Consider the following 25,854-nt stretch of genomic DNA (forward strand, 5'->3'; position numbering starts at 1 on the left):
ACTTCTCTGGAACAGCAAGTCTTTTGCAAGGTATTTATTTTAGGCTTCTGTTGAACACATGAATAAACTAGCAAAAGAAAGAAATTACAATTACAACAATGATGAGGTCAATCTTAGAGAGAAAATTGTCTTGAGAGCACCCACTTAAGTGAAACTGTCACTTGTGACAACTGTGTACATTCATGGACACAGCAGGATGCAATCGATTAATGGCTCCTTTGGCTCAATGGGAGGCGGAGAGGCAGCTGTCTCTGATTTTTAGCCTTCTTGCACACCAATGCTTTCCACCGGGGAGTGGTAAACAAGGATATTCTGACCATCCCGTAGTTTCAAGGTGACATCCTGAAGGCACCAGCTGACACAAAACAAAGGAGATTTTTAACTTCTATCAATCACAGTAGTAAAGTCAGTGTAGAAATAGCTGGCACAGAGAAACAAATCATTCCACACTTCTACTGCTTTTAAAAATTCTCTCAAACGTTTTAAAACTTGGTTTGCAAGTGCCAGCTTCTGAAAGCTGTTCTCCCTAATAGCATAGCACAGCCCAGATTCAAAGGTCTGAGATGCCTGTTTCCTATTTGCTGCAACTCAAATAAAATCCTGCCAGCTCTTCTTAGATAGGATATTCCTCCTCTGACCCATTGCCTTTTTTTCCTCTCCATCCTGCGGGTGCATTCCTTACTCCACTCCTCTCTGGCCTTGGAGCCAGACGGTGTTGCTAAGGAATTATCCTGGCTTGGAGGAGTTTGAACACTGTGTGATCACTCAATGTGACTGCTGAAACCCTGACAGGGTACAACAGTGGTTACTCAAAGAAGGAAAACTGCATTTGTTGGAGACTGAGGGGGAGTCTTTTCCTTCCTCTAAGCTCTGCTCCAAACCCACTTCTGAGAGACTGTTCATGCTGCTTTTCCAGCTGGAAAGGACTATTATTTTGGGGTACTAAAACAGGATTTTTACAAAAGCTCCTGGTGCTCACCCAGCTCTGCTTTTGCTGGAGTCAGTGCTGAGTACATACAATTAGGTAATTAGGCTGCCGCACCTCTGTGCAATGGGTCTGCAGCAGGGCTCTTTGCTCCCTCTGCTTCCACTCCCAACCCAGGACAAGCAACTGCCTCCTTTATAACCGGGCTTGAAGGAGGAACTGCTCCCTCCCCACAGTGTGGCCTGGGATCTCAGCCCTTCTCTCCATTCACTTTGGGGCAGGCAAGTGTCATTTTGCACAACTGGTGCCTTGGTTGCCCTCGCCTCTGGACACCCTCCCCACCCCTGCACTGCCTGCGCTTGAGCGAATGCCTCTTCCTCCTGCTCCAAATGAACTCACAGATTCCAAATTTCCCTTTTTTCAGTTGCCTTCTCTTTTATAAACAAATAAACCCCTACGGACAGACTGCACACTCAGAGTCAGATGCATTTCTGTGGCTTAGGAGCCTACACTATTCTTGCACAGAGCACTCAACTCCCAGTGTCATAGAATCATAGAATCAGCTGGGTTGGAAGGGACCTCCGAGATCATCAAGTCCAACCCGTGATCCACTACCGCTGTGGTTGCTAGACCAGGGCACTGAGTGCCACATCCAGTCTCATCTTAAAAACCTCCAGGGATGGAGAATCCACCACTTTGGATGGGCAGCCCATTCCAGCGTCATGGAATGGGTCTGACTGCCTCCCCAGTCACTGCTGGAAAAGCACACATGTATAATCTGTGGAACTCCACTAGGATAGCCTGTGTACATGTTTGTTACTCCCAGCCATTTTACTGTTAGTTCCTCAGCTGGGTGCAAGGACATCAAGTCCTGCCTTAGCCCCACATGAAGCTGTACACAGGACCCTGCACACAGATGGAGTTGGTTGAGTCTGATGTAAATCCTCTTACAAGAAGATGCCTTTTTTTTTTATCTTAAGCTTATAGAAATACACGGAGAGCTTTAAAAACTTTTAAAAACACTTTAAAACAAAACTCTGAGAGATATATATATAAGCATTAATGTAGTTCAACACCTTGCAATCTTCAGTTATCCTCACAGTAACTGTGAGCATGGAATGTCAGGGAACTGTTATTTCCCTAGTCTGTGAGGGGCTAAGGAGGAGCGAGGAGATCAGAGCTGAGGCACCAAGGAAGTGATGTGTGCAAGAAAGGTGGCTGGGGACCTCTGGGGTTATCTCTGGTCACTAGGGAGGAGGCCAGGCCTGGTACTGAGTTTTTCAAGTCCCAGTCTAGTGCCTTACTCACATCATTTTACACCTTACTGCCTGTACTTACTCAGAAGAGAAACACTAAGTCATGCTCATCTAATTATGAAAATAAAACATTACCATATGGCTGGTGGCAGCTAAGTAAGAGTTTTGTAGCTTTTGGTTTTCAAATAGAGCTAACAGAAGTACCTAACAAGAGCTTTGCATCTAATAAAACAGTCTTTTGCAATGGAAGATGGACTTTGAATTCACATAGCAATTCTTTGCCCAGTTCTAGAAACCAGTTTACCCTTGACAAAGGAGGTTGTCAGGCTTCAGTACTACAAAAATGTAAAGTCACTTCTATATAATGTGGAATCAGAGCATCCTTCAACTGTAATATATCTGTTCTAGCAATTTTTTTTAACCATAAGGACCATATTTATGAAATGAAAAAAAAATCCTGCATTTTCAGCTCGCCTTGCATGGCTCTGATGAAATGTGTGATTTGCTTACTGCAATCCATACCAGACTAGAGTTAGGATTGCTGTTCAACAGCCTCTCACCTTTGTGGGGAGCAGGGGTGGAAGGGGACAATGCGTTACCTTGGCTTATAGTATTTGTATGTGTACCAAGCTACAGTTTGCAGAACACAGTTAACACAGATGAATGGCTCATGTTGCTCTTCTATTGGCACTCAGAGAGATGAATTCAATATATTTCTCAACTAATTTACATTTTAGTCATAATGATGTTAATGACCTTTCACAAGACCTTCAGACAGGAGTTTCCGCTTGCTTTGTGTGCATGATCTCAGCAACACGGATGACTAAAGCAAATATCCTGCTCTACTCTTCTCTCCTACCACTTCTTTCCCTGCATCCAGACATTTCTCCCAGCACCTCCCCCAGTACACACCGCTGACGGGAGTGGTCCATCTCTGAGTTAATGTAGAGGTATCCCGCTGATTTTGTTCCAGATACTGGTAGCTTTATCTGCAAATGTAAAAGCATGTTAAAGATTCATCGAAGCAAAAAGGACATTTACTCCTTCTACAGTTAAAGATATAACACCTCTTTACCTTAAGCTCTAAGTATGTTTTTCACTGTATCTCAGTCTGACCAAGCCATTCTAACAGCTAACATGTGTGTGGCTACACAAGTATGCCTGTTCTGCCATGCATTAATCTCTCTCTGCTGAAAGAATGTACTGTTACAGCTGCAACCCCCAGGGAAAATCACTCGCTCTCTGAAATATTTATGAGCAAACACCTTTCCTTACCAGAATGCATGGTCATCCAGAGTTAACCTGCACTGTTAGGGCTTCTCATAACCATAACAAGCCAGTAGGTTGAGATCCTCTACAGATCAGTTCCTCAACACACACCAAGGCAATAAGACTTTCAGTGATTTTTACTTTTTTTTTTACAGTGTCATAAATTCTATCACTCAGTTATTGACAAACAAAGCTGGAGCTGCAGCAGTGACCAAGGTGGCCAATTGCACTTGGTCTAATGTCTGAAAAAAAGAAATATGTTTCAGGTGTAGCATTTGCTGGCGGTGTTGTAATCACAAAGAGAAAATGCCAGGTGTTCTCCAACAGACCCAGGAGATGGGAATGTTATGGAGTCAGTAAACTGACCTATGTTATAATGATGATTTACTAGTTTGTTTTATGAGAACATGAATGCTTAGGAGCATGAAAAAGCGGAGAAGAAAGTTGGTGGTTTGTGTCTTGGGTGAGGTCGGTAGAAGGCAGGGTTTGACTTCACCCTGAGTCACCCAAGTGACTAGCATTCTTAAACAGTGACATAGGAAAACACCAGTGGGAAAGGTTATCTGCCTTTCAGTCAGCATAAGAGATTGTGTGGGGTTTTGCACATTTGTTTCCTTAGACATGTTTCTTGGTAGAATCTATAAAACCTGGGAAACATTTTGGCACAGGGTATCATGTGAGTGCAGCCTAGCTGGAGGGAAATGTAAAGAAATTTTATATGAGTTGGTTAAAGGCTGGGGTTTTATCTTGCCCTGATAGTCCCTCTCCTTCATGTACCATCTGAATCATTCCTTAATGCCCTTGCTCAGTCCCTAAAATTCAGAACTACTCAACAGGAAGAACAAAATTATTCTGATGTGACAAGTTACCCCAGTGAAGGACCTGGAGAGTCGATAGGGACGTTTTGTGTCACCAGCAAAACAAGGGAAGGGCAACTAGCCCTGGATTAAGGGGTAAAAACACTGATGGAAAGTCCTTTTCAGGCAACAACACTGAGTGGAGGTGGACTTGTGTTAGCAAGGTTTGCTTGGGCCCAGCCCTGAGCTGACACAAGGCAGCCTTGTGCAATACTCCAGCACGCAGTGCAGCATTTTCCAGTCACTATGTAACCCCCACGCTCAGTCTCAGGCTGGGCAGCAGTTCTCCATGACACAAACTTACAGGTGCTTTTAAAAACCACACCACCTGTGCTGTACTACAGCATAGCCTGTAAGTGGCTATAAAACTTCACTCTGAACAAAGCTTTAAAAACTAGCAGGGGATATATCCGGGGGGGAAAGGAAGACAGGTGCTATTTTAAAGCTGGATCTCATATGTATCTGAAAATAATTTTGTGGCTTACAGTTGCAGGAGGGCTATCAACTGGCTTGAGAGGTCCCTTGGCATTCTGTGATGTGCCCATATAGCACAACAGGAAGATGCTGCTATTGCTGTTTCTAGTCTAGTAGATTTATACTTTGGAAATCCATTCGTCTTCCAAATCAACTGATATCCTATTCTACTGCCTTTCAGTGTCCTCAAATGACTTATGAGCTGCTGATCAGGTCACAAAATCCCCTGGCTGATCTCTTGTCACCTGACATCTTGGGAAGCCACCCTGTGACACCACCTCCCCAGCATTACCTGTGCTCTTTCTGTGTCTACGCGATTACTCCCATCTGTCAGTCGGATGTTGTGAACCTTAAGAGGGGGGGCACCCAGGGCTTCCAGGGCATCAGGATTGCTGTTCAGTTGCTCCAAAGCTTGCTGGTAATACTGGGTCCTGGCAAAACTTTCTAGGTGAGAGAAACAGGGTAGTGAGGAGACTGTTCACTTAAAATCAAAACATATGCTAAAAAAAAAAATTTCTCAAGATTACCACACCTTTCCTGACACACAGTCCAAAACTATTAATTAGGAGAAATTTGGCAAAAGGAAGAAACACACCCCGTCATCAAATGTTATTCAACTCATTTAAGTGAAAAGGGCCCTGAACATAGACTGTTCCATACTGACATACTGTACAGCTTATGGCTGTGTCTCCTCACTTTTCATGCATTTGTAGGTCATCTAAAAGGAAGAAAAATAAGAAAAAAAGGCATAAAGATGAATATCTGAAATGTTCTAATGGCAATTCAAGTTTGCGGGTTTTTTTTATAGGAGGCACATAAAATACTTTAGGAATGGAGAATATTTTACAGACATTGACATAAGACAGGAACAGCTGCTGCTGTGGAACTATTGCTGTGGTCTTGATACAGCTTTCCAAGTGGCAGCCACAAAGCTGCAACCCTACCAACAGATGCATTAAAAGGGACAGATGCATTAAAAGGGAGGCACAAGGAAGCACCATTAGAGTTACTGGTCAAGCAGCCACAATAGCACAGGAGATGGATGCTGCAGTGTTGGCATATGGAGGACAATTGAAGTAAATTGCTATTTATCAATGTCTGGTTGCTATGTGTAGCTGTGCTGCGGGTGCCAGTGGACAGTGCAGAGTTGAGAGGCTGGAAACTTGCCGACCCTCCTTATGGTGGCAGGTATTTGCTTATTAACAGTTTTAAGGCTTGCTTGCTGAGATTTCTAGATTTACTCAAGCCAGCATAACTTCAATCTCTTGACACCAAGAAGGGTAGAATTAAGCCAAAAGTGTGCATTTGCAAAAATCCTACTCTGACAACTTTGCCCTCACATTTCAGAGAGTTTAGCACAAGGTGTAAGGTTTGTTTCCTAGTCTCTTGCCTGTCAGTATTAATCTTGGAGCATGAGGCAGAAGGATGCTGCCCCCTCTTCCTAATTAGAGGCATCCTCTGTGAGCAGGCAGCATCCAGTTGGCATAGAAACAGCTTTGCTAGGCTGCAGCCTGCGCTGGATCTCCCCTGGCCCCCCTGGACCATCTTAAGGAGCTCCAGCACGCCAGTCATTTAGTGCCTACAGATTATGGCAAACAGCCACCCAGACCACGTTAAAAATATGATGTTGTCCATCCTGCAGGTTGGAGGGGAAAGGGGTTCTAGTTTCCTGGTGCTCCTTCTCAGCTCTTCCTTGTTAGCATCTCATGCATTAAACATAAAATACCCAACTAATCCATTTGTTCACACATCTCTTGGTAGAAAAGCTGAAAGGATGCTGGAGTTTGCTGAGCAGACCGGTTCCATGAGAAGGGTGTGGAGGTGACAAGAGTCAGTAGAAACAGGATTACCTGAGTGTTTGCACAGAGACCACGTGCACGCAAACTTCCCTTCAGTCCAAAGAAAGGGAAGAAACCCTCTCCCGCTGCCTGCCACCAACTTACCAGACAGCTACTCAGTGGCCCCTGATATTACAACAGAGGCAGAAGTAGCCATCGTGTTGCACCACTTGATTGCACAGCTAAGTGATGCAGGAACCAGCCCACTTTACTTGCTGTATAGCACAGGGGGTGACTTCCCCACGAGATTTCTAGATAACAATGCTGAAGTTGAAAATTAAAAAATGTTAATGTCCTTGTTAAAGCCAGATTCAATATTTTAAAGCAAAGGATCATATTTCCATGTAGTCTGGAGCTTGAGGGCATGAGCTGCCTAAAATTAAATCCTGCTTTCCAGCCTTGTCTGATTTATTATTAATATGTGTAAAATGAAGGGGAGGTTTCAGAGCTTATCTGAAGGCTTGAGGAAACAGGCTCAGCTACACTTTTCTGGCAGCATCCTCTGATATAAGGGTAGGTGAAAAGCAATAGTCTTTGATAGCACCAGCAAGAGGCCTATAGCACCCCCTGAAAGAGAGGCAAAGCCTATTTCTGTTCTGATGCTAAATATCTAGAAGCTGTTTTAGAGAAAGGCAACATCTATCATTTGGACTAGTAATTTGGATTCTTGGCCAGAGACGTGTAGCAACTAGAGATGTCTATAAACAGCAACATCATCTGTCTAGTTTTTCTCTCCTTGTCCTGGTCTTCTCAGTGCTGATGCTCTTATCTATCCCTCATTCAGGAGAAACTAATGACGTCTTAGCACTTCACAGGTGCATTGTGTTTAGGGGCAGCACCACATAGAGATTTACAGATAAAACTGCTAGATACTAATACCTTCTTGCAGATGGTCCTTTTTTTCTGCCCAGTTATAAAATCTCAGTGAAGAAATGAAACCTGTATTACTGCCTAAGCTTTCACTTCACCCTCAGGAAACCCCCAAAACCCAGACTTTCTTCTGACCACAACAGCTTGCTTCCTATGCAATATTCGCCTCTGGAAGTGCATGCAGCAGTGCTTGGGAGAGCAAAAGCCCTGGGGATGAACAAAGCAGAGCCCACAGAGGCAGAACCCAGAGGCTCACCCACACTTCCCTTAACTTCATCTGCTTTTCACATCTTGCATGCTGCTATTTTCCCTGCTACACAAAAGCCAATGAAAGGGGCAGAGGAGAAATAAGGTTGCTAACAGCAGCAAGACTTACTTTGCATAAGATTATACATCACGATGCATCCCCCGCCACTGAACAGTCCCATGAAAACAGCCATTTGCTGCAGTTTTTTCAGAGAAGCTGGCATTTTTCCTCCCTGAAAAGAAAAAGGGAAGACATTTGTTGTAAAAGAAGAAAGCCAAAGGGTTACTTCTCCCCCTCCTCCTCTTTCCTAAAAGCCCTTTCCAACCAGGCCTGAATGAAAGTGCAGTGCACAGGCATTGGGCTCTTGCTTGCTGGGGCCCCACCGCTGGCCCAGAAGGAAGGGTAGTGAGAACAGAGCATACTGGGAACCCAGCTGGGTTGAATGTTTTTATTCAACTTCTTTTAGTGATGCCACCACTTCACTAATTGCTGAGAAGAAAATGACCTCCCTGGTGTGGCTGGGGGCCAGTGCGGTGGCATTGTCGTGGGGGCTGCCGGTGCCCGTGTGCTCGTTCACACACTGTGAGCATTCAGGCTCCGGGGGCCAGATTTCTCTCTCGAGTAAACTCCTCTAAAGTAAACACGCTTGCGGCAGGGATGGATTTGGCCTGGAGTCTTAAGGGACAGAGCCAAGCCAGCGCTGTGCCAGCAAAGATAATGGAGCCAGGGTGTGCGTATTCTGTTGTGTCATTTTTTTTCCCAAGCCATGGATAAACAGGAAGGCTCTTGCAAGCTATTTTTCTTCCTTCCTGCACCCCCTAGCCCAAACTTGCCCTGTTAATGAGTCACAATTTTGGCATTTGAATGTATGACCCAGCAGAATAAGAAACACCTCTGAGAAAGTCAACCTACTAAACATTTCCACAGTTTGAGTAAGAGGGGGACTGTGTGGCCTGAAGAGCCTGAGCTAATGTTCCTGCCCACAGCAGGTTAGTAGGATTCAAGCTGAGTCGTCAGTGGGGGAGTAGCATGTTGCTTCAGGCTGTGGCAGGATGGGACTTGAACAAGCATCTGAGTATCAGCTTATGCTCTTGATACTCTTGCAGCTGGGATGGGAAAGAGGAATGGTTTTGACAACAATTAAAAAAACACATTAGCAAAAAGCTGCTCTTTTCAAAGAGGCATGTAGACATACAAATAATTGAGGTAACTGTTTGGGATTTCTAATCCCAAACACTTGTCACATGATGGTGTGACTAAACGTTACACTCAGCAAGAGCTGGTTAATAAACCAAGGCCCAAACCAGCTACAGAAATGTGACCTGGGCAAGGCCGTTTTGAGTCCTGCTGTGAAAACCACCTCTAGCATCCCTCAGGTATGTGTTAGTCAGATATTGTTCAGTTGACAACCACAGTTTAGAGAGGGTGGAGAGGCAAATGTCAGGACTTCTTCCCATCGTGGCTGGGTCAGGGTGACATTGGCAGCCTCCCTCTGCTCACGACTCTGCTGACATGCCCATATGCTGCCTCTTGCATGCTCTAGCCTGAGGAAAACTGAGTGCAACTCATGTATAAATTTCATCTACTGCTCTGTTGGCACTAGCATTTAATTGTAAAGCATGCTATTCCTCCAGTGGATGCTTTCCTTATTAACTAGTTCCCTTGATTTTAAAGAATTCTTTATATTTAGGTTTACTGTTTAATTTACTTCAAATTTGTGGATCACTAGTAGTGATAGAAATGTCTATTTTATGTCCCAAAATGCCCAAATTATGCCATTGGTACAGTCCTCTTCCTCCTGATTCGTTTCTCTGATGAGTTTTCTTCATTGCTTCCCCTGAGGAACTTGAGGGGCATGAGAAGTTGCAGCAGAGGAAATACAAGTGTGGTTTTACAGGGAAACAGAGGTAGCCATTTCACAAGGATAGTGAGAGCTTTCTGCTTGCATGCTTGTGTTTGCAACTTTCCTTAAATCCATGTAAAATCTGATTAATAACTAAGTTTCTTGTAAGATTCATCTGGCCAAGAGGAGGATCTGACACTAACACCACATAACAGGGATGGGAAGAAAAACCATGGTAAATCTGGAGGGAGGATCAGATATAACAGGTTGTGACCTGTGGCATTTGTTTTTGCCCCTTCCAAAGTTGTGGCTAGGCAAAATTTGCTTTCTGTGATGAAATTCAGGGTAATTGAATGCAAATGTCTGGGGGTGGGGGTACTGCTGGCAGTTTGCTGAGTAAGAGAGGGAAGACGTGGAGCTCTTGCACCAGTGAGGAGGTTCTGACTGAGGCTCAGAGGACCTGACTAGCAAACAACGGAAATCAGAGGCTCTGTAACTCGCTGTCAGTGGGTTTGAGGTTTGTTAGGTCTCACGCTCTGCTTGCACCCAAACAAGGGAGATGGATGGAATAGGAAGAGCTTTGTGCTGACCAGTCACATGCTCACACAGAATCTCATCACCACCACTGTCATGCTGAGACAGTGACATTTGGTGAGGGAGTTTGGCTGCTGAGAAATGGTGATCCCATTAAGCACTGCTGCCCCTGATGTGCTGTCCCTGCTTGCGGATGTCGTCTGTTGCTGGTCCTGGTGAGGCAGAAGTGTGGAGGGCTGAGGTGTGCCCAAGGTCCTCTTTACGGTATGTAGCTGGTTGTAGTTGGCTTCCTGCCAAACCCCACTGACTACAGCTGAAAAACCTCCCAGAAGAATGAGAAAAAAAATGGAATAGCAAAAGCTATATAAAATATATATATTTTATGTATATCACAGATATACAATTAAGGTACTATGTACATACGAATACAGGAACCCCAAATCGCTCCCAAAAGGGAAAGAGGGGAAGGGAAAAGGGGAAAAAAAGGGACAAAAAGGGATAAAAAGGGACAAAAACATAACAGTTGTGCACAACCAAAAAACCCGGTAACCAACAAGATAAAGAACTAGCAAAATCTCACCACTTCCCTTGACAAAAGCAGGACAGCCAGACGCAGCCCAGCACTCTCCCCTCATGCGTGATAGACAACAGCAGTTGCTGCAGGCCTCAGCTCCAGAAAAGCAAGGCCGACACAGGGACCTACCATTCCCAAACCTCACTGGAAGAAGAGAGAGAGGTCTCTCTGACCAGCTTATTTATACCTCAGGTTACGTAAAGGAATAGCATGGAATACTTCCTTGGTCACTTTCCTAGTTCCTTCCTGGTTACAAGCTGGTCTCCAGGAAGGCCTAGACTGAAACTATCACATGGTAACAGGGAGAACATCTCCATTGCTTGCTTTAGGTCACAGTGGGAAGCCCACGGGCTGGACCACCCCATCCCCTGGCTTGACCTTGATGCTCTCCTCTCACTTGCTTCTCAATTGTTTTCCCAAGCCAGTCCTATGGCAGCACATTGTGGGAAGAGGTTCAGAGCTCGGTGTTTAACAAGCCTCTCAAGACTTTGCAAACCCAAGGACAGAAGTGTCCTTGGAGCCCAGTGCATCACTCACAGGAGGGCTGCTGCTTCCCTTCCCTGCCATCCTGGTCCCTGGTGGAATGGATGCTTGGATATTACATCTTCTGGCACACAGCTGCTGATGACTTCTGAATGGTGACACTGGAGAAACTAATGGTATCAGCTTGTGGAAGACCAAAACGTAGTAAGGATCTGTTGTATGCAAGAACTCATCACTAGGATTTCTGTCCTATGGCCAACTGTGTTTGCTGCTCCAATCTGCTGAAGTGCCGTGGAGGTGGCTCACTAGGGAAGGGAAGCAGAGGTGTGCCTAGAGGCATGCTTCCTGTCCTGAGCATTTCTGAAAATTGCTTACAGCCTGCAAAGTGTAGAGGCTCTCAAAGGGAAGGATCAAAGCCCCTCCACTTCATTTGCCACAAAGGCAGTAACTGTAAGAATGCATTTGGAAGAATCTTACAGATATAGGGGCAATTGCCTCCTAAGGAGGGAAGTTCATGTTGCTATCTGTGTGATCTCCCCTCAGAAACTGTTATACCACTAAAAAAGTATGCAAGTCAATTGGTGGAAAAACAGATTTCTTCACAGCCGGTAATTAAAAAGGCACAGTTTCCAAGCTACGCTGTTCTGCAGACATCTTTTCCTCCACCTCATATGCAGTGGTAAGAAAGATTAAGTGGAGATTAGCACATACAAAAATCAAGAGAAGAGACACTAAATCACTGTAAGTAGTGTTCTCAAAAAATAACTAGTAAAGAGCAGAGCATTAAAGTAATGGTAATGTTTGCTTTGTGTCTTGAAAATAGCAAGATATGGAGGAGAAGGTAGTATTCAGGATTGACTTTGAAGCTGAGTGGGACTCAGGCAGTTAATGAGACTTAACAAACCCAGAGAGGTAGAAGACTCCCAGGGTCACATGTGAAATGGTGGGTTACTGTAACAATAAAGTCTGTTTCTAATTAGACTTTGTTTTCTCCACAGAGGATCTTCTAAAAATAGGCTGGCCTTAAGAGAGTCTCCCTTATTTTTCACAAATTTGAATTTTCTGTCTCATCTCTGAAATTCGTTTGGCAGAGGTTGGTCTCAGGCACCTCCATCAAAGGCGGGTAATAGTGAAGCAAGGGCATTTTCACCAAGACTCAAACATTAATTTTATTTTCCTCAGAACTGAGCAAGGGAGCTGGGACTGCAGGTTCTATAGGGAAGGCATTTTCTCCTCCTTCTCCTACTCCTGATATCACCAAGCTCCCCCAGCATCTCCAGATTCTGGGTCATATCACAGATCAAACAGTAAACAATAATATTGCTCTGAAATAAGAGAGAAGTAACTTGATCCATGCAAACTCAGTGTGATTGCTGGCTAACTCGATCTGGGCTAGTGCCTACCCAGCTCATCAATACAATATAATGAGAGGCCACTAAGGCAAGCATCTGAGAGCCTTTAAACCACCTTGAACCACTGTAGTCCTGAGGTATTGACATGACACACTAAATACATGTGGAAAAGACTACAATGAAATTAAAATTTATCAATAGACCTGAGCATCTAACTTCAAAGCTGGAACTGTTGCCTGACCCTTCTGCAATGAAACATCCCCTTGGGCTGGTGGGATTTGAATTGGCCCTAGGTCCAGCTTTTCTGCAAGCCACTGAGGAAGTCACAGAAGATGAAGGGAAAGTCAGGCAAACTACACAAGAGCACACACTTGTATTTCACATTCTTGCTTTCCTGCCTATCCATTGATCTTGTAAGATCCATAAGGCATTTGGGTGTATGCCAATTTCTAAACTAGTAACATGCCAGGACAACATTTTAGAGACAGCTTCTTGACACTCACTGACTACAAAATACCTTCACCAGTACTGTCACCAAAAACAGGACAGTACAGCAGAAGTGTTTTGACAGGATTTCAGCATATTATAGTCCCCTTTTTTCACAGAAATAGTCTCAACATACTATTTACCTATTTCTGAGAAGTAACAGCACAAATTTTGCCCCTTGCCAGCATGTTCAGAAACACCAAAGACCAAAGTCTTGTGTATGAACCGCTTTCACCAAAACCGTAGAAATTTGTAGGAAAGAAGTTTGCTCAATTCACAATCAAATCAAAAGTCAGAGCAATACTTTCCTTTTTTTTTTTTCTCCACTATGCGATTCTTCTACAGATGCACTGAAAATGCATATTTTGGCATTTAGGAAGGTAAAAAACCTTTTCAACCAGCTTTGAAATGGTCCCTCCCAGGGTCTCCTAGTGGATCAGTTCCCAGAAATGTTTAACTTACCTAGTGTAAACGCATTGAAAGGACAACTCTACATATGAGAAACACTGTTTCTTGGCTTGCCAGTAGTCCAAAATTTATTTTCTGCCTTTGCTGCTGGCTAATTAACAAGGAAAGTGAAAGCAGTCAATAAAGTGATTAAGGACTCCAAACAGCCACCTTACTCTTGTAGCTGTATCACTTGTCCTGGGGCACATGCTACAATGCAGGTGGCCTTCTCAGCCAGTACAAAGCCTATATGGTGCCTTCAGATATCTTAGTTTTATTTCCCTTTTTTCCTCTCTTGGGCACTCTTATTTTCATGTTTCTGTTCTATTTGAAAATAGCATTTCTATTCCACTATCACAGACTACTTCCCTTTGTGCTCTTAAGCTACATGGTCTCATCTGGTGGGCTCACCTGTACTGCATTTCTTTTCTTCCTATCCACCCACTTTCACCCCTCTATGTGCCCTCTTACCCTGCAGACTATTGCAACACCACCCCAGTGCTGAGCAGAGAGAAGCAGTGGAGCCACCATTCCCATTGTCCAAGGAGCCTTCTCCTACTGTCCCTCAGTTTCTCTCTGTGAAAATGGAACCTGTCTTCCTAACCGTAGGTTACAAAGGCAGGTGCCAAAATTCTTTATTGGTTTTCTCTAAGTTGGAAAGATGCTACAGACTAGATTGTTCAGTCTTTTTGAAGGCCACGTCCATGTGCAAGCCAGATCAACAATCTGCTCCAGATCACCCTCCAAGACATCTAGAGCTGTCTGTACTTTGTACTGAAATACAAGGGATATCGCAGAAACAAGGCACGACTAGGGCGTGTTACTAGAGAACCAGGATAATTATAGCTACAGTGTGACCCATTTTTGCTGTTATTGGAGGATGGCATTATAGGTTAATGCCTCATAATCTGTCATTAGCATCCCTAATTGTATGTTTCTGTAATTGGACACCATGGAGGGGGGAAGAAGGTGTGAATGTTCACCTTTTGTGTTTTAGAGGTGAACTGCAAAGGATTTAAGAGTAAGAATTCATAAGTAGGGTAAATGAAAAAGTTGCACCCAAGGTGCATGAAGAAAAGATCACTGGTGTTTATGGTTTTAACAGTGAGGGGTTTACCTGGAAAAGCTCTGGGACAGCTTCTTGGCTTCCTTGCCGCTGGGAGTGAGGTCATGGGTGCTGCAATCCAAGGTTCAAAAGAAATGCTCTGTGCTGTACCTGCTCTCCCCACAGCAAGCGGCACAGCCCAGCTTCCAAATGGGCATGTTAAAATAAAAGAATCACATAATAAACAGCAGATATAGTCCTTTGACTGTCTCGTGCTGCCAGGATGAGATGGAATAGCCCTCTGTGCTTAGCAGAAAGGGACTGTAAAGCCAGGGACAATTTTGTAGTGTGGTGTGTGTTTTCTGTATATAGTTTCCTAGAATAGGTTCACTGAACCTTCAAGGTAAGGGAGCAATGAAGAGTACAAAATGATTTCTCATGGAAAGATCAAAGAGTTTGCAATGCTTTCTATGAAGTAGTAACTACTTAGCTTTCTTGGCAGTTTGTGGGCATTTATCTCTGTCCAATATATTCACTATGCCAAAGACACCGACAGAATCTCAAAGCAAAACCCAATGACCAATCTTGCTTTAGGTCAACTTACTAAATCCTGAGATATGGGAAAAAATCAAGAAACACAAGGAGTATGTGATAACCTTCTTGGCTAACAGGTCACATTTTACCTTGCAAAGAGAAAAGCAAATGGTCACAAAAGCTCATAGAAGTACTGCAGATGTCACGGGGTTAGGAACTCTATGTGGCTATGTTAAAAGTTAATACCAACCTGGAAGTTCACAATCTCCAATCCTGATAAGGCTTGTGCTTGTCTGTAGCCTTGCTAACTTCAATAATGTGAGCCACATGCATGCATTAAATAGGCATGCAGTAGATGGTGACCTAACGGAACCGAACGCCAGGGGGGACAGTCATAGGGAAAAAAACGCTCAAAGCAGGAACATAGTGTAAATCATAAGATGCTTGCTCCCTTGTAATGTGTCTGCTTCCAGAAATGAGGGGATAAAAGATGTGATTTGCTCTGCTGTGATCAGCATAGAGCCTGATTTACAAAGCTTTTAAAATATCAGCAGAGTTGGAGAGGTTTGCAGCCCTATGGCCAAAACCCTTGCTGATCTAATGCATTTTATTATATAATATTATAGCAGTACATATTTCTGGCATTTCACAAACACACTGCTCTTATTCATAACTTCCTATTGAGAACCAAAACTAAAAAAAAAAATGCTATCTTAATTCCCCTCAGATCCTCAGATGTCGTAAGTTTATTTCAAGTGCCCATCTTTACACCCTACCTGAAGGGCACCTCCTTAAAAAAAGAAGGATCCTACCCTTCCTCTGAAAGTCAAGTCCCTTTTAAATATATCAGATCAACACTTAAAACCTAAGGCTTTGAGGAAAACTAATTACTTTCAAACATCTTGGACATCCGGATCATTTACAGAAGTTGGTCCTTGCCCATATGAGCAGAACTGGTTCAGCTAAATCTGTTAACACAAATTAGGATCTGGGGAAAAACTAACCTCAAAGACTCGTGACTTTTTAATAAGCATTGAGGACCAAAAACAGCACAAGACCAACAGGGATTCTGACCTAGAAATATTCTATTCTCAGAAAGACAAAAAGGGGGAAAAAAGTTATTATGGGAACCATCAAAAATAAATGAAAGAAAAGAAGTTCTCATAGTACTTGAAGGTTTCTGTTCAGACAGATCCAGCTTGTTAACTTGAGCACAGAGCTGCACAAGATGGAGGGTGCAAAAGGGCAAAGGAAGTGATGGAACCTGTCACCACTGCACATGCAGCATCTCGAGTCAGACCTTTGATTTGATCTGGGCAGTAGCTACTGATTTATCCATCCACCCTTGGAAAAAGGAAAGGATATGCTGGACACTCACAAGTCAGTTGAATGTGAATCAGATTCCCTTCCAAAAATGAGTCAAGAGGAATTTCAGAGAACAGCTGACCACAATCCATATTTTCCTCCTCAGAATATGTGTGGGAAAAGATCTGAGGAAAAAATATCTCTCTGTTTAATACTTTAAATGTTACTCACTAAATCTTTGGTCCTTCAACAGTTTCTGTTAGGGAATGCAGGATCTTTTTTTTCATTGTGCAAAGCTGTTGCAGAAAAACATGGAACAACTTCACAGGAAGTCTGTGACAGGTCAGACACTTGGTTCCAAGAGACTTGGGCTGTGTCCCTGCCCATGAACCATGCCTTCTTTTAGGCTAAAACATGCCAGCCTAGACAGATTCAGCACAATTCCAGGGCTGTTTCCTACAACAAACCTACCTTTAGGGATATGGGGACAAGCTTTGCCTATGGAGCTACAGCATAGGGCTTTGTCCAACAAGGAGGTGTGACAGTGCAAGAGCTGGGCAAAAGCACGAACCACACCTTTGCATACTGTTGATGGGTGAGATTTTTCAAAACATTATGTGTTTTGTGTATGCTCAACAGGCAATACCTTCACAGGATCATTGTTTTCTAAAACTGTTGGGATCTTTGAAAATTCAGCATCTGCTTTGCGGCATTTTCAAGATACATCCTCACTAGCAGCTTTCAAACAGGGCTGTTAACAACATTCCTTATTGCTACTGTAATCTTCAAATACTCCTTTGTGGGGTTTGTTGATCAAACGCTAGATTACCGAGGGCTCAGTACAATGAAATTTGTCAAATGTGGCACACATGAGACACATAGGTGTGCTGTGATCCATTAGAAAAGGAAACAGGACCAGTTAGCGGGGAATGAGGGCTGCTAATGATGCTGGTAGGGATCTGTGCCCACAGATTTCTTAAATTGAAGGCTGAAGAGGAAATACTTTGCCTTTGACCACAACACAAACATTTTTCTGTTTATGTTTTGTTTTCCCATCACACACTACTCAGCTTTCTCTTAGTGGGAATTAGGAAGAGCGATGAAGAGATACAATCACTCTTATACAGTGTTACTCCCAGGAACCTCCACTTAGATAGAAAAAGCCCCTACTTGGCCTTACTTTCAATTTACCCCTGACTTTTGCAGTTCATATGATGCCAGCACAAGCAAAGCAGAAGACGGTGCTCCCAGGTTTCACAAGCAGCTTAGGGACTGATTCACTGTATCATTGTGGCTAAAACCATAAACTTTGGGTGTCTCAATTCACACATGTAAAAATAGGTGACTAAACACTTCCTAGTTCCTACTTTGGTGGAAGATACCAACATTTAATGGCTGCAAAGGCCTCTGGCAGTCTAAGATTTAATTTTACTTAGGTATGAAATTGCCCATGTGCAGGACACACATGTTAAGAAGCACACCAATGTGTTCCAGACAAAAAAAATGTTTTGCAGTCTGGCACAGGGCGTGTTGTAGGACCAGCAGAATAATTATAGCAGCTGCAGTTGGCACTTATTAGAAAATTAAAGAAGCTGTTAACAGGTCATTAATAATCTGTGACTACCTAACTTAATAGTATTCTTCAGTCAACAGGCATGAAGGTGAGGGGGTGGAGGAAACAGTCACACCTTTTCTAAGTCACTGTAGAACACCGATACCCTTATTTTTCATCACTTTGTAATCTGCTTGTTTACTTCCCTCCTGGTGTCTCTTCCCACTGGCTCTTCTCTCACTGCTAACTCTCACACCGAAGGACCGCAAGACTCATGGCCAGGGAAGCCAGCAGCAGCACCTGCAACAGCAAGTCCCACGGGAAAGCCAGCCCTCTCTGCAGTGTCTCAGCCTGGTAGCTGCCTCCCTGCTGTTCAGAGTTGCCTCTAAACACCTTTCCTGAGTCTGTGCTGCTACTTTTAAAGACTGTTTTGTCTGTAAGGCATCCCGGTCCATTTACAACACACTAGGATTTTTTCTCTTGTGTTTTGCTCCTTGCCTTCTGCGTGTAAGCAGATGGCTGGAGGAGGAGGAAAAAGCAACTTGTTTCCCTGCTTCTTCAGACAAACACATGCTCTTCAGAGCAGACAGATGCCTTAAAGTCAGATCCAGGACATCAATTCATCTTTTAGGTTCAGCTGCAGCGTATAAAGCATTTGCTGGCTCTGGTCTAATGCTTTTTGACATTGTCAGGCCCCCTTCAGTGAACTACTGCCTTGTAACCAACTTGACAGCAAGTATTGTTCTACATTTATTAATACCATACATGTTATCTTCAAGCTGACACGTTCCAAGGCCAGGCATCAGCTGTGCTCAGCCCTGGCTTCAAAAAAAATATTCAGACAACAGCACAGACCTCCTGCTGCTAATAAGTAAATAAATAAATAAAAACATGCCTTCACCATGCTGCTGCCACACAGTTTTACCCTTTCAATCTCAATTTTGCAGTAATTTTTATTTTACTTGTGGTCGTAAAAATCTGAAGTACCCACTTTCTTGCACCCTCCTCTTTTTGGCTTCTTTAGGAAAGGAGTTCTGGTTTTTTTTCCCCGAGTCTTCTTTCTCTCCTTTCTCTCTCTTTTGTATGCCAACCTAAATTCAAGAAACTTGAATCTACATAAAAGTTAATTAACTTCAGGAACTGTTTTTCCCCTCCTCTCCTTTTATTTTATTTTTTTTTAACTGTAGTCACTATAATTTTCTATTATTTTAAAAATGTTCAGCTTAATGAGTTATGTTTACTTAGTCAATAAGCTGATGATGCCCATGACAGGACCAGAAGTGTTTGGTTAGCAGCAGGGAAGGGAAAAAAATCAATAACTCCAAGCATTTGGCAGCTTTGTGGGCAGGAAATCATTTGTATTCTCTGGTTTAAATCAATGACCTTCTTTTCTTTGCTGTTCCAACAGGAAATTATAAACTCTGTGAACACTATTTGCATAGTGCCTTCTGCAATACACTTGTATATGCCTGGGCAAAACAATATGTTAACCCCAGCAGTGCTTCTCTGAGGTCCCTGTTAGAGAAACACAAGCACTTTAGCACAGAGCTTTTCAGCAGGCACTTGTATTTACTAGAAGAGGAGACAGACTAGAAAAGATGTGAAAAGAGCTCCTTCTCCACTTCCAACAGCACCACCAAGAGATGAAGGCATTATTATTTAATAACAGGGTTGCCTGCTGCAGAGTATGAAAAAATGCCTTCTTTGTAACTTGGTAAGATTTTGTATTTTCAGTATGACAGACAGAAACTTGCTACTTCTACATTAAAGCTGCATTTGCACTTTTGTATCTTGCCCTAATGTGCCAGGTACAATTTGAAAGTGTTATATTTTTGCTTAAACTCATCATTACAGAGTTCTTGTTTTTGAAAGTTTCAGCCTCCTCTGTCCCATCCTTTTGCAAAATTCACTTAAGAAAAAGAAATTGCCACAATATCTTGCCATGCTTATGGGAAGCTGTTCCAGGGAGGTGACATTCTGAGAAAAGGCAGTGTTGAACTTGGCACTGAATTTGCCTTCTAACATTTTCTGCTGCCCTGCACCACTTTAAATCCAGATCAGCTATTTTTTTTAGCATGTAGGAGAGCTGGCATTCAAGAAGACAAGCAAGTCACAGGAGACAGAGGGAGGTATGTGACACCTTTTTCTATATTTCCCCCAGTGTGATCACAGTGCAGCCCCAAAGTCTGGGATTCCTGTCTATGGCCAGAGCTAAGTGTTGCAGGCACCAGCAAATGGCACTGTAAAACCCCTGGATGTACCTATTTTCATCCTGTGCAGGAGAATGATACAGTAAATCAGTATGGAAAACATGATGATAACCCCAGAAACTACCAAGGCCTCAGTGTAGTCTTCACTAGAATCAAATGTCATAAAATTCAGGCATCCAAATTTCTCTGCTTTGCTTTTTCACATGACAAGTCCTTTCAGAGTAGTTCTCAGCATCCCTCCTGTGCTCCCAGTGCCGCTGGCACAAAGATGTAGTAATCAGTTGATACCTGAAGTACATTTATTAGTTATGTCACAGTTCTCCCTCTCTGAAACAAAAAGGAGAGGAATGATTCTCTGAGTGATTGAAGTGGAAGTAACACATGATTCTTGAGCTCCTCCCTTGTTTCTATTAATCTGCCAGATGGAAAGTTGCCTATCCTGACCCCACAAGCATTTCACTCCTTCCCACTGCAAACTTTAAGTGCTTGTTGGGGTCCCTTCCAGAGCTCCTGGCTGCTGGAGCACCCTTTGCATTTCTAAAATTTGCAGTTCCTGATTGAAGGGAGCCACCGAGTAAATGAGTTGTATCACTTTCTCCCTGACAAGAGACTAAAGTAGCATCACAGTATCATATAAGGCTGAGGCTGTGACCTCTCTGGAGGTCACTTTTTCCAATATCCTTGCTCAAATTTGGTTGCCTACAGGTGGTTGTCCGGCTTTTGAGTATCTCCAAGGATGGAGACTCCACAACCTCCCTGGGCAACCTGTGCCAGCAATTAGTCAACCTCACAGTGAAAAAACCTTTCCTGATATTCAGACTGCCTTTCCTGTGTTTCAGTTTGTGCTCATGGCCTCTGGTTCCATCACTGGGCACTGATGGAAAGAGCCTGGGTCCCTCTTCTTTACATTCTCCCTTCACATACATTGATGAGATGCCATCTGAGCCTTTTCTACTCTGAATAGTTCCAGAAAACAGGGATAAATCAAAGGATGAATTGGGTAGCTATTGCTCAGTTGACTTTCTTCTACTGAAAGGATCAAAAGCAAATGTCCCTTTCTTTCCCTGTTGCTTTCCTACTTTCCTCCCTTCCCCATCCATACACCTTCTATATGTCATGCTGTCACCTTTTTTCCATAGAATACCACGTACCTGGAATCTTTCTATATCCCAACAAGAAATGTTTAATTTGGAAAGGCGTGCAAATAGAATAGCTCATGCGAGAAATATGAACTGGTTTAGTTAGTTTTAGGCTTTGGACTGATTTATGAGTGATTTATGGTTCCATATGAATAAAACATAATCAGAAACTGTGGAGTGATAGTGCTGTATGTACCAAGAGGAGAGCTGCTCCTGTTACACAGGGGAACATATAGGCCATAATCTAATTATTTTGAGGTTGTGAAAGGTGTGCTAAGTGACTAATTCACTTCACTAATATATGACAAGCCACTTTCATAATGGAAAAAATTACTTCCCGAGATAATTTGTTTTTAACAACTTATCATAGCTGTTACCCTTCTAAGGGTGTATATTTTCCATTATGCAGAAAACTGGTATGGAATAAAAATGCTGATAGACTAAAACCCTTCATTTAGCTTCAAAACAGAAGTTGTTTGGTTTTTTATAATGTATAAGCTGTGGTCTTCGAGATATTGCTCAGAAGACAACCATGTGTTTTATGTGGCCTCTGTTTGCAAAAAAGAAAATATACTTCTTTATGGGGAAAATAAACTAGATCACACTGCAGGAAAAGAAGATTTATGCCACAAAGTTCAAGATTACTCAAATGGAAATTCAGCTCCAGATTTTCCTGTTGTCTCTGTTCTTGCATTCCACTTAAATGTACTGTTGTATTCATACTGAATTGAATGGGATTTGGTGTAGAGGTAAAAAGCAAGACTCTTCTGAGTTTAATACCAGGTAATGACTTTGCTGACTTCAATAGCCAAAGTGACAGTGTTCAGATGCATATTTAACATCTGTTAAATGAACCATTTGGAATAAAATGCACTATTCACTGCCCTTACAATTCTCTCTGTAAATGCATTGTGAAACACCTTGTGGTATTTTTTTTAATCTTTATAAAATTAGTAATGAGGACCCACAGTTCCCAAACATTACTCTCCTCATGTGATGCTTCTTCAGTGTAAATCCAGTCCCATTTCCAAGATGGCAGAGTTGTCTGACAGAGCTAAAACTTACCAGCTCTGTTCTTCTGCCCAAGTCTGGCACAGATGGGCAGATCCTTTCGTGTTCTGGATATTCAGATCCATTAGACACACCCTTAATTGTCTTATTTGTTCTTCTCCATTTATGTTGGCCATCACTTTCTAACAGGCCATTCTCCTCCACCCAAGATAAGCAGCTAGTCAAGCAAATGGTTGAAAAGGCTTGAAAGTACCTATAGGCATGGGATTTTCCCCTGGGCATGTTTTGTCTGGGATTTTTTATGATGTAAAGGTCTTATTGGTAAAAAGAACTGGCCCTACAAGGTCTGGATACCTTGCTGAGAGGGGAATACTAGTTAGCATGCATAATATCCAGTACTGGTGGAGAAAGTAAAAAGAAATCAACTAATCATTTTTTAACTTATGCAACAAGCTGCACTCCTCTGACTGTGTTTTTTTTTTTTCAAATCTGCTTGCTAACTATGATGCACTATGTGCCATTTGTGCTTTAGGGGATTAGGAGTCTAAACCAGTTTCCTGGTGAAAGCAAGAACTTTCTCGTTAAACGTTAGAGGCAAGGTTTTAATTAGTCACAAGGTTCTGGCAGAGAGTTAAGTCCTTCCTTCGATAACCAGCAGTTACAGATGCAGCAAATGTTAATAACCTAATAGGAAGCAAACTAGGCAGGCATACGTTACATCATCCAGAAAATGGATTTCAAGTAGCTTTTTGAGGGACTGATCACACTTTAAACCAAAAAAGTTGTTTATTTTTAATATGGAGATTTGGACCGTTTGCAGCACCTAAAGCTACAGTCCCATCATGTCCCATTTCTCTCAGATCTAGTGTTTAATATGCTCCCCGCTGCACAATTTGAAGTTAAAAATGCCACCTGGTTTAGGGGTGGAGAGGGGAAGAAATTCAAACAGAAACAGTAAACATTCTCAGACTTTTAGCAGCTATGCCTAGATGTCAAAAGAACAAACATAAGAAATCATGAGAGATTTCAATAGCTTTGATTCTGATATGAGCTTTTCAAGCCACAAATGGACTTCTTTAAAGAAACAACAGTATGTATGGGGGTTGTGTGGGAATGGAAAAGGGCTTCCTATGTGAGTGTGACACCAGAGAGGATTTAGTGGGAATGGCAAAGGAACAAAGTTTTATCAAATGCCAGCCTAAAGGCCCAGGAGCCTGATTTTCATCTCCATGCAAAAAGAGAGCAGCCTGCTACACAGCTCCTCCTCCACCATCACTGGAGCCACCAAGGACTTAGATGGGGGAAACTCTCTGAAACAAAGCCTAGCAAATCACAAGGAAACCCCAAATTGAGGGGTTTGAAAGGTTACTGTATCTTTGGGGATACAGTAACTTTAAGGGATGCTTTAGGAATACTGTATCTCAGAGCGATTTTTTGAAAGGTTACTGTCTCATTAGGTATATAGTAACCTTTCTGAAGACTGTATCTTTAGGGATAGAGAGTTGTTACTTTGACGTCTTTCTGATCTTCGGTTTTAACCAAGTAAAACAAAAAGGTAGACTGCTACTTTATTCTCTTAAATAACTAGTCAGTTTAGATATCTTCTGCAGTTTAGGAAGTAAACAGAAGTTGCACTAAGAAATCTTGAGCTTTTGTCATGGCCAAGAAGCAAGACTCTTTTTGGCAGTGGGCAGGGCTTTTCCAGTGGACCCACTGCAGTTTTCCAGCCTCCGCACTCCTGTAACTTAGGAAGTTCTTGAAATGCAACCCAACATCAGTACAGCACCAGGGTGTACTAACGAGACCTCATTTACTGTAGTTTTAGTACAACAGGGAGAGATTGCCAGTGTCCTCTACAAAACATTGTGCTCTAGTGATTTTTCCCCTGGCTTTGTTTCAGACAGTTGTATGATAGGCTGATAACTACATTTTAAACTCAGTCATACAATGTATGCAGCTTTCTGACTTACCCTATTCAAACTGAAGCTCAATATCTATGGCTTGATTTTCAGGCAGCTGAGGAAGCAGGGATTGTTACTTGTCCTGTAAAGCACTCAGCATAACAACTGGCTTTTTGGTGCCACTCCTCTAAAACTGCAGTTGAAGATCACTATCACTAGGTAGTCCCAAACCAGCTAAGAAGCTCCCTTGACAGGTCTTATCCAGACTCCCCCTAGACAAAAGAGAAAATGCAGAGGAGTGGGTATGTATCAGAGACAGAGGAAGAATATTCAAACATTCCCAAGAATTCAACATGGTCACTCAATATTCCGCTCCAAGACAACATCTAGCACTGTCGGTCCTACTGCCTGAGTTTTCCATGTAACCAATTTACAGTAAAGAGAGAAGTTTGCACATGATATTTTGACATGACAACAGTGCTATCAAAAACATTAGGGATCTCCTGCAGCTTTCTCCAGTCTTACTCACAAAAACCTTATGAAAATAACCACACACTCTTTAGCATGAAATCATTCCTGCCATGCTAACAATATTTGTTAAAAGGAGGTAACAGACCACGTATGTCAGCCTTGTAACTAAATATAATTTTCATAATAGACATTCCTCCTGTACAGTTCTTCCTCTGTTCGTAATGTTGAATCAATTTGCAATAGTCCACCTGCTGGGACTTTTTGTTTGCCAGTTTATCCAATCTTTATGAACTAGGCTACCTGTAAATGGCACTTCTAATGGCACTTTGTGTTTATCAGTCTCTGCACATGCAGTATTTTGCTCTACATGTACCAGGAGAAACAAAGTAGAGGAGCTAGTGCTTTCAAAGATGAAGCATTTCAGGCTGCAAGCAACCCTCAAGCTTTGTGAAAAGTAGAATAAGAACACCTGATATCCTCAAGATTTGGGTCTTTTGGAGTCTCCAAGGCTGACAGAGACCACAGTTCCCTGCAGCTTCTCCCCTGCAGAGAATATCCAGAAGTCCTTTGGTATCCAGCCACCTGCTGCCACAAAAGTCTAACATCTTCAATTGCTCAAAGACCCTGCATGTCTCTGTCAGGTCTGTTATAACAGGGAGGGAGACTCCCAAACTGTGTATACACAGATGTGGATATGTGTACAACACACCTGCTGAGTATGGTCCTTTATGAAGGAAACCAAGCTGAAATATGTGCAAGTCAGCCAATACAAAGTCAGTCAATTTTCAAGACAGCTGCTAAAAAGCTTATTAAATGTTTGCTAAACTCTAGGAATCAGACTGAATGCTTGCTACAGAACTGCATACCATGGCATCCCAACAGCAGCCTCTTGAGTACTCCCATCGTGTGGGAGTTAATGGTACAGTATCTCATGAACAGTCCCAACAGAAATGAGAGTTTCATCCACTGGTCACTCAGCCTTAATTAAAAGGACACTTTTCAATTAAACTTCAATGACATCTTTTGAAAAGAAGTTTTACACCTACTATATTCTTTTGGACAAAACAATCTGCTCAGCTGTATTCCCAGATGTACATTTTGTTTCTCCCAGCTTGCTGGGATCCACAGCTATTTAGAAAGAAAGTTAGTTATGTCAACTGCTAGGATTTTCTACAGTACTTATTACATCAGCTTTCCTGAGAAACTTGTCTGAGCAGATCCCCTTTCTTGC

The 25,854-nt window shown here is 42.7% G+C and overlaps 1 protein-coding gene across 2 annotated transcripts; it reads right to left on the reverse strand.

Annotated features, from left to right (window-relative positions):
- On the reverse strand, positions 1 to 24,424 carry LOC103755392 (cytochrome c oxidase assembly factor 1 homolog). 2 transcript variants are annotated; one of them, XM_029961844.1, is made up of 5 exons: positions 24,222 to 24,424; positions 7,866 to 7,968; positions 5,074 to 5,225; positions 3,094 to 3,170; positions 1 to 355 (listed from the first exon to the last, which is right to left on the reverse strand). In XM_029961844.1, the coding sequence occupies exons 2-5, from the start codon at positions 7,957 to 7,959 to the stop codon at positions 259 to 261; spliced, it is 420 nt and encodes a 139-aa protein (XP_029817704.1). In that variant the 5' UTR covers positions 7,960 to 7,968; positions 24,222 to 24,424; the 3' UTR covers positions 1 to 258. The 2 variants fall into 2 exon arrangements, with proteins under 2 accessions (XP_029817704.1, XP_017931412.1); XM_018075923.2 differs by lacking the exon at positions 24,222 to 24,424 and adding an exon at positions 10,694 to 10,789.
- Between the last annotated feature and the right edge of the window lie 1,430 nt (positions 24,425 to 25,854).

The sequence above is a fragment of the Manacus vitellinus genome, unplaced genomic scaffold, assembly GCF_001715985.3.
Source record: "Manacus vitellinus isolate BGI_N305 unplaced genomic scaffold, ASM171598v3 scaffold_3_pilon, whole genome shotgun sequence".
In the NCBI taxonomy this organism is placed as follows: Eukaryota; Metazoa; Chordata; class Aves; order Passeriformes; family Pipridae; genus Manacus; species Manacus vitellinus.

Excerpts from the sequence above, each read along its gene's own strand:
- LOC103755392 (XM_029961844.1), bottom strand. The coding sequence starts at position 7,959 with ATGCCAGCTTCTCTGAAAAAACTGCAGCAAATGGCTGTTTTCATGGGA. Across the intron at positions 5,226-7,865 it reads GATGTATAATCTTATGCAAA|AAAGTTTTGCCAGGACCCAG; the intron begins GTAAGTCTTGCT and ends TCTCTCACCTAG. Across the intron at positions 3,171-5,073 it reads TAGACACAGAAAGAGCACAG|ATAAAGCTACCAGTATCTGG; the intron begins GTAATGCTGGGG and ends TTACATTTGCAG.